The sequence below is a fragment of the Hyalella azteca genome, unplaced genomic scaffold (assembly GCF_000764305.2).
Source record: "Hyalella azteca isolate HAZT.00-mixed unplaced genomic scaffold, Hazt_2.0.2 contig963, whole genome shotgun sequence".
In the NCBI taxonomy this organism is placed as follows: domain Eukaryota; kingdom Metazoa; phylum Arthropoda; class Malacostraca; order Amphipoda; family Hyalellidae; genus Hyalella; species Hyalella azteca.
This window is the reverse complement of record NW_025931296.1, coordinates 147,498-156,322: the sequence shown is the minus strand read 5'-3', so window position 1 is coordinate 156,322 and position 8,825 is coordinate 147,498. Positions and strand designations below refer to the sequence as shown.

The 8,825-nt window shown below is 34.3% G+C and overlaps 1 protein-coding gene across 1 annotated transcript; it reads left to right on the top strand.

Annotated features, from left to right (window-relative positions):
- The first annotated feature begins 1,169 nt into the window (after positions 1 to 1,169).
- LOC125178131 lies at positions 1,170 to 8,586 on the top strand. Its single transcript, XM_047881205.1, has 5 exons — positions 1,170 to 1,223; positions 4,010 to 4,143; positions 6,668 to 6,737; positions 7,361 to 7,543; positions 8,402 to 8,586. The coding sequence occupies exons 1-5, from the start codon at positions 1,175 to 1,177 to the stop codon at positions 8,443 to 8,445; spliced, it is 480 nt and encodes a 159-aa protein (XP_047737161.1). The 5' UTR covers positions 1,170 to 1,174; the 3' UTR covers positions 8,446 to 8,586.
- The last annotated feature ends 239 nt before the right edge of the window (positions 8,587 to 8,825 follow it).

Genomic DNA, 8,825 nt, shown 5'->3' with positions numbered 1-8,825 from the left:
TCTCGAAATTTTATAGTGTATTCAATTATTATTATCAATAATTTTGTATAAGTATTTAAATTACCTATTTAAATTATTATTTTAACTTGTTAATTTTTAATTTTATCATTGATTTAAGATAATTTTACTAATTTAATAGTTTATTCATTTATTATCACTAATTTTTTGTAAGTATTTCAATCACCTATTTAAATTATTATTTTAAGCTATTAATTTGTAATTTTGTCATTGTCATTAATTTAACTAATTTTCTTTATTCAATAATTTAATCAATTAATATCGTTATTTTTTAATATTTTACTTACCTATTCAAATTATAATTTTAATTAATTAGACCTCACAGATATGATATGATAGAAACTTAAATGTTTCAATTGTGTAAATTTGTTTGGATCAACAAATAAGATAGGGTAATTATCCTTGAATTTTATTTATAGCTAAAATTTATACTTTGCTCAGAAGCATACAGTTAATCGTCCAACCTTCCACCAGACGCTCTGAAAGTGACAATTTCCCTCGATGACAAATATTTTTAATTAAATTTTTACCCTTAATCATTTCTTATTTACTTATCTGCACCTTAAGCACATTCAACTCGAGAAATATGCATTTAAAAATTACTTTTTAAAGACAACACTTCTAAAGAGACTATTGTCTTCGATGTTACACATATACAATGAATTTCATATGTTATTGGTAAATATTTATTAGAATTATTTTTTTTATATAAAAATTCTACATTTTTAAAATTAATTATTTATTCTGGCAACTGATTCAACCATTGTCTCCGACCTTACGCAATTGTGCAAAATTTCAGATCGATTGGACAGATAGAAGTGTGTTAAATATCGATCATAAAATATGTAACAAACAAACAACAAGAAGTGAAGTTAAAGAGAAGCCTTGTAATAATAATTGAAGTTAAAGAGAAGTTTTTTAAAAAGGCTCGCACAATTAAAATATTAATCATTTACATTTTTCTCACGTCGGAACAACCGGAGAGATTTCAATATATGCAGTATTCACATTAATGTAAATTGAAAAAATATTTGTAAACTATTACCGTAATTAATAGAAAAGCCGTGAGCAGAAGCAAGGGTCGACGCTGAGCGAAGTGTGGCTGAGTCGCGTGGACCACCGCGCGTCAGGCGCTGTCACGTGTCGCGTCGTGGGCATGGACAGCAGGTTCTCTGATGTGCAAACTGTCAACCTTACAGTCATAGGTACAGTAACTGTCAACCTTACAGTCATAGGTACAGTAACTGTCAAGCTTACAGTCATAGGTACAGTAACTGTCAACCTTACTGTAACAGTCAACCTTACAGTTATAGGTAAAGTAACTGTCAACCCTGCAGTAACTGTCAATCTTACAGTCATAGGTACAGTAACTGTCAACCCTGCAGTAACTGTCAATCTTATAGTCATAGGTACAGTAACCGTCAACCTCACGGTACAGTAACTGTTAACCTTACAATCATAGCTACAGTAACTGTCAATCTCACAGTAATAGGTATAGTAACTGTCAATCTCACTGTACAGTAACTGTCAACCTCACTGTACAGTAACTGTCAACCTTACAGTCATAGGTACAGTAACTGTCAACCTCACTGTAATAGGTACAGTAACTGTCAACCTCACCCTCACTGTAACTGTCAACCTTACAGTAATAGGTACAGTAATTGTCAACCTTACGGTAATAGGTGCTGTAACTGTCAACCTTACAGTAATAGGTACAGTAACTGTCAACTTCACCGTAAAAGCTAAACAATCTATTCACGGTAATTGAAAAGACGATAGAGAAATTGCAAACAATCGTCCAATAGCTAAAATAATTAATAATAATAAATAAGTAAGTAACGCAATATTTCCTTTTTAATAAGAAGTTATGCATTTTTAAACGCGAAATTTGTTAAATTTTCACAACGTTTTAGAGTCACCCCTGATGTGACCTGGCGTTGGAATCCGTGTAGTATTTTTTTTATTCTGATTTGTAATGCCACTTCTGAGAAAGGCTTCGAACTTAGCGTGATAAATGTTCAAAAGTTTATAGTCATAATTGGCCTAAAGGGCGGGGTGGCCCAGTGGTTACAGTTCAGAGTACCAGGATTGGCGCAGAGAGGCGCGGGTTGGATCCCAGCTCTGTGCGCCAGTTTCTGGTCAGAATCGGCGAGGAGGCCGGGCGGTTAAGCACAGCAGAATTGAGGCAGTGAGTTGCGAGTTCGAGACCGCAAAATGCTGTGAATGTTCTGCAATGTTCAGAGTCGGCGACAGGCCTACGGCCTGAGTGAGTTTTCCGGTGCTATATTATATATTATTATATTATAAAGAGAACGCGCGATTTAAAACTTCTACCGCTATTTTACTAGAATTTAGGTTGCTTCAGTTATTATTTTTGATTCAGTTTTATCCATTTATATTCAAAATTGAGTTTATCCATCCTTCTTTTTGATAGCATGACTTACACGATACAATCAGGCGAATGTCTGGGGCCCTGACGCTTCTTTAAAAGAATATTTTTCTATTGAATGAGACCCAAAAAAGTTCCCGTTCAACAGGTACCGTCCAATCTACTCCAACTCGCCTTTGTAGGTAACATTATATTTCCATGTGGCACTTAACTTTATCATATAACAGCATAAAAGAGTTTTATGAGGTAGCTGTCAGTCAAAAGTAAAAAAAAATAAAAATAAAATACAAAAAATTTAAAATTAAAATATTATAATAATTATAAAAATATAAAAATAAATACCATTTTGAAAATTTGTTATCAAAGCTTGAGAATTTTTAAATTAGCAGTAGAGAAAATGTAAATTTAGTTGAAGATTGTTCATAAATCTACTTCATTAAAGGCCACGAAAACAAATTATTATACTTTGAATAGCTGATTTTTTCTCCATTTGTGAGAAGATTCAGTAAACTCTGCAAGCTACTTCATTGCGGAGTATAATGCAAACGAGAAATAGATGTACGAATTAGTGAACGTTAATAAAATGAACGCTTCTGACGTGAAGAAAGATTCAGTGAGGTAACAGTTAATTAGAGGAAATTACCAACAAGAATTTTATGGATAAAATACATGAAACTAACAAATTATTAAATAGAACACAATTTCACAGAACCGTTGCAATTTTTTTTAAATATATGAAAAGCATGTGCAATGAATTGGCTAAGCCAATCTGATAGAATTTTCCGGTGCTTAACTTTCCAAGAGTTCCAAGTAATTGAAAAAATTACTTTCTCTCACCTTTACTTTACATTAATCATGTGTAATAACTGCAAATGAATCACAATTTAGTATATTTCATGAACGTTTCCTTCATATTTTTTGAATGAAGGAAGATTCATCCGCTAATGAATAAATTTCTCGTAAAAATCCATTAATTTATCATTTGCCTCGTAGATTCACCGGTAAACCCCAAACTGAACGTGTGAGCAAAGCTTTTTATGTAAAGGGAGTTTCATTCAATAATAAACAAATCTATTATATTTAATTCGGTAATATTTCACTTGCCCAGTTATTATAGATGGTTAAAAATGTAAACAGATATGCTTCTAAAGCTTTTTATATCAAGTGAGTTTAATTCGATATTGAATAAATCTCTTGCAATTAATTTATTAACATCCTTCTTGGTGATTAATTAGCAGTAATCACCCACTATTGAGTAGTAATTACCTCAATTTACCCAGTATTGAGCAGTAATTACTCAGTATTGAGCAGTAATTACCCAATATTGAGCAGTAATCACCCAATATTTAACAGTAATTACCCAGTATTGACCAGTAATTACCTTGTATTGAGCAGTAATTACCCAGTATTGACAATAATTACCCTGTATTGAGCAGTAATTGCCCAGTATTTAGCAGTAATTACCCACTATTGAGCAGTAATTACCCGACTGAACATATATATATATTTATATACACGTGATTAATTAATTAATTAATTATACAATTAAATTCTGCCATCTAATACTAATATATTTATATACATTTCTATACATATGAGCAGACGTGCCCAAAACTGCCCCGGTAATAACGGGTCGCACGACGGGCTACACGCTCGGAGAAACCCTGCACCTCAACTGCTCTGCCCCACACGCCCACCCGCCCGTACAACTCCAGTGGAAGATCAACGGCGTGTTGGTGAGTCATGTCGTGTAATTCATGCTTGTTTTCAACACATTTCTTTGTGTTATGTTCAACTTTAACTCATATTGAAAGCTCAACAGCTTCATATCGAAGATCAACGGCGTGTTGGTGAGACATATCGTGTAATTCATGTCTGTTTTGTATACATTTCTGCGTGTTATACTCAAGTTTAGTTCATATCGTAAGATCAACGGCTTGTTGGGTAGCCTAAAAGTCAAGTAATTCGTATCTGTTTCCTCCGCATTACTTCGCATTTTCTTCAGCATTTTCTTGTGGCAATCACTTGAAATTTGCTTAGGATCTCTGCAAACACAACACTATGGGCACTGTCAGTAATTATTATAAGGATGAAACTGAGCCCACTTTTTTCAGACGATTTTTCCCTTTCTTTTATCCACTGAAATCAAGAGGTAGCGTGTGAATTTTTTTAAAGTTACTTATTTTTTCATTTTTTACGAAAGTGACTTTTTCTTAATTGTTCTCGGGTTACAATGGAATAGATCTAATATTGTTGGGAACCTGAGAAGAGTCTATTATGACCACCATAAATCTAATGTCAATATATTTTTATGAGAATCTGACTTTTGAGCCTCTTCGGGGAGAAGTTGGTCCCCGTCACAGTTTATTTGCGAGAACGGTAATTGTAAGTCAGTCGGCAATTTAGTTCATTTTCTATGCACTAAATTCAAACGTATAAACTAGAATCAATTGCTAAAAACTTGTGGTTCATTTTCGTTTCAAATCTATCGTTTCTATTGTAAGCCGGCGACATCAGACTTGCGGTGACTGATGTGACATGAACGTTTCAACGAATAGTAGACTTAAGTCATGTTGAAAAATTCTGAGCTTCAAAATACATAACTTCAACAAGCGTAATCAAGAATTGCCAGTGTGAATATTATTTAAGAATGAGAATCGCTTGGGTCCCCGAGTTTCATGATACCTCATTGATGAATCAGTTGCTGATGAGCGAGGCGCGTGTCTACCGCTGCTTCAAAATTTTGATCTTAATTTGTAGACGGTAGAAATGAAAAAGCCAGCTTACAGAAAATAGACAGCACAAAACTTATGATTAATGTACGAACTAAAATTATTTCAATGCAATGATTTCGAAAAAAATTTAATAGAAAAATTTAAATAAATTCTCAAATTTCATCGATTGGAAACTATAATATCGTTTAATCTTTCGTGTATACTACTTTCGTTGATTTTTATTTACTGTTCAAGCTATAGTTAGAATGTGCCCCGATATTTGAAAAGAACTTGAGCACAGCCAAAAGAAAGATAAAGAAAAGGACATGTGGCTTGTCATTCATCATTCAAACAACATGAGCGAGCCTGTGCTATTGAAATACGTATTGATTAATTAGGAAATAGTCACGTGTCTGAGGTAATAGTTTCAATATTCGGTAATGCCTTAAATTTTTTTGTACTCTTCATAATTTTAACCTTGAATATGTTAAACTTCTTATCCAAATTAATTCACTTGGGGCAGCATATTTCTCTACCGCATCTGTGCTCGTTGGTTTGTATATTTATGGAAGTTTACCATATTTTGTTATTTACAAGCGCGAGGATGTATAATTCAATTTATTGTTTACTTTTCCCCGCTTTTTGCTTCTCTAGTAGCGCAGTTCTACGATCATTTCAATTAACACAAGTCAGTATATTATGTTGCTTAGAAAACCATTCTATGAGACAAAATATTACTAGAATATATGTAAAGGGGAAATATGCGAGAACAAAAAGTATCCATTTTATCAAAAAGTACGGATGCACTGGAATGTTCCGGCCTCACATGGTTGTCGTACGTTTTGTATGAATCATATGTTCTGAAAAAATTCTTCACTTTTGAAGTGTAAACTAGTGCTAATCTGATGATAATTAATTGTTGGTTATCATTGCTGATTTATCTAACATAAGAGATATTTTGGCCCATAATGCCTTAGTTTCCTTGAATTCCTAGATGAATATATCAAGTGTAAACAAGAGGGAAATTTTGACCTGTAATGACTGAGTCTGTATGAATGAAAGTATGTTCAGTAAACCGAAGATATTTTGATCAATAATGTCTCAGTTTCAATTAATAAATGCAACCAGTGCAAACAAATGATATATGCAAAATCAGATCTACTGAAATTCGTCCATAAAAGCAACTTATTAATACAAGTGTGCAAGGGCTTAACTAACTTAACTTAAAAGGAACTTAAAATTGTTATCGAATTTATTCAAAGCTAATACATTGTGTTAATCACTCATAATTGTCCATGAGATAATATCCGTAACATATTATCGAATGAAATACAAATCACTTAAATGTCAATTTTATGGCAATAAATATCATCGATCGGTTATTTAGAACAATACAACAATATAATTTGCATAATATATGCAACGATGACTCATAATTGCTAAGTATAACTCTTTCTCCCATAAGTTCGTAAGACATATAATGGCTAATAAATTGAACATTATTTATTTGAGTGTTTTTATCTAAATTAATCCTTTACATGTGCAGGCCTCTGACAGCTACATCATTAAATACGAAGGCAAACAAGACAAACTCGGTAGAGTCTCGACCAAGTCAGGTGAGATCTCGAGCTCGTTCTCTCGACCTGCCTCATTGCTCTGCAGAGTCTCGACCAAGTCAGGTGAGGTCTCGAGCTCGTTCTCTCGAACTGCCTCATTGCTCTGCAGAGTCTCTGTAGGTGCTCAAAAGAACAGGGATTCCTGTAGGTCCCTTGGCATTTGCCGTTAAGCTCGACCTAGTCTCAGGTAAAGGTAAGACAGTAGTGATACCTGTGCTTAATTATTATTGAACAATGACGAAGTTAGGAACAGACGATCTCTGATACAGAATTGAATTTGGGTCTAAAGACTAATCTAGCTGGCGATTTCACAACATAGAAATTTCGTGATGATGAACTATCTTCAAAAACCATGTGTCTCAAGAGGATAGACTGAACAGGATTTCTCTGCTCTCGTCCATAGCATGCACGACCAAGGCACATACTCTTGAACTGATTCATTCTAAAAATGAGTGTCATATTCATATTCCTGCTGATCTTAACGTGATGAGTCCAACAAGACTAAAATTAAGTTCATCATTTAGCTTAACGGCAATAAAATTTGTAAGCAACGACTTAGAAAACGTATCCAAGGATTAAATACTTACCGTAATCTTTTACGATTGACTGTAACATTTGACCAGGTTTAAGGTTCCGCCTTGACCGCGACTACTTCGTGCACACGGGCGCACTGCGCGTCCACTGCACAGCGCAGTCTGCGGGCGAGCGCGGCCTGTCCTCCGAGGTGACCATCCTGGAGAGCGAGATACGCAGGCCGCGGCCACAGAGAAATACGGCCAAAAATACGGCCGTGCAGTGCCGTGTCGGTGGGTGTTTCTTTATGTTAGAGTTTGAATTTTATTATCTCCCTCTACGGCCAAAATACGGCCAAAAATAATTCCGTGCACTGCCGTGCTGGTGGATGTTTCTTTATGTTAGAGTTTGATTTTTATGATCTCCCCTATGATTATGATCTCCCCCCAAAAATACGGCCGTGCACTGCTGCGCAGTTCCTTTTTATGTTAGAGTTAGATTTTTATGAATATTTAGTTCTCTATATTGGGTTTAGAGATGAATTTCTTTCAATTGGTTCAGGGAATATGAGAAGTCCTATCACACTTCTCAGCTGTTCAGTAATCGATCAATATTGTCTGGGGTGATTTTTTTAACTTTAGTTTTTATTATTTCTCCTTACCAACGATGAAACGTTTAAACATAAGAATTTTTTAACTGACGTTCTCGAGGTTTAGCAATGATTTTATTCTACTGAAAGTATTTGATTGTTTTTTACATTAAAATGAACGCCAAAAAAAATAAAATTTAACAGTTTAACGCTCACACGATAGTTTATAACTTTTGAGTTGGATTTACTTACCTCAGTTGTAGCTTATGTGTGCGTATATTTGAGGACGGGTCTTCGTAAAGAATATTTGGGAAAGTTTTTTTTGAGCTTGTGGACATCGAAACTTCTTCAAAAATAGAAAAATCTCATTTATCTTGCAATTCTTTTGAAATTACACGGTGCTGCACGTTATGCAGCATGACTTCTACGCCATGTTACATCACGCTGCAGGAAAATGTCTTTGAAAATAATATTATTTCTCAACATTAAAATTTATCGTTGCGCAAACGCATCGCTTAAAGTGTACGTAAATTGAAGACTAATTAATATTTTATTATTTCAGGTATCGTTGGACTCGCGGCAGCTGCAATGTCGTGGCTGGTGTAAAAAACCTGGACCAGCCTGCATCTCTACTGTTAATTAATTACAGCCTAATTGAACATGTACCATCGCAGCAATTTTCATCGTCGCATACTAATTAATTGCGCAAAACAAACGCTTTCATTAGTCGGTTGAAAAATATTCATTTAATTTCTTTGCTTACCAATTAATAATTTAGAAGTAAAGAATGTGCAGCGTAGATTCAATATAATTTTTGGAACGTTTCGAAGACCAGTTGCATCGTTCTAAAGTTTTGAAATCATGGAGCTGGCCTCCGAAACGTCTTCAATAACTTGGCGTTCTCTTAGCTTTTTAGTTCTTGGTTAAATAATTATTATTATATCCAGCAATTATTTCTCTACCTAACCCAAGTAACTGTTATATTT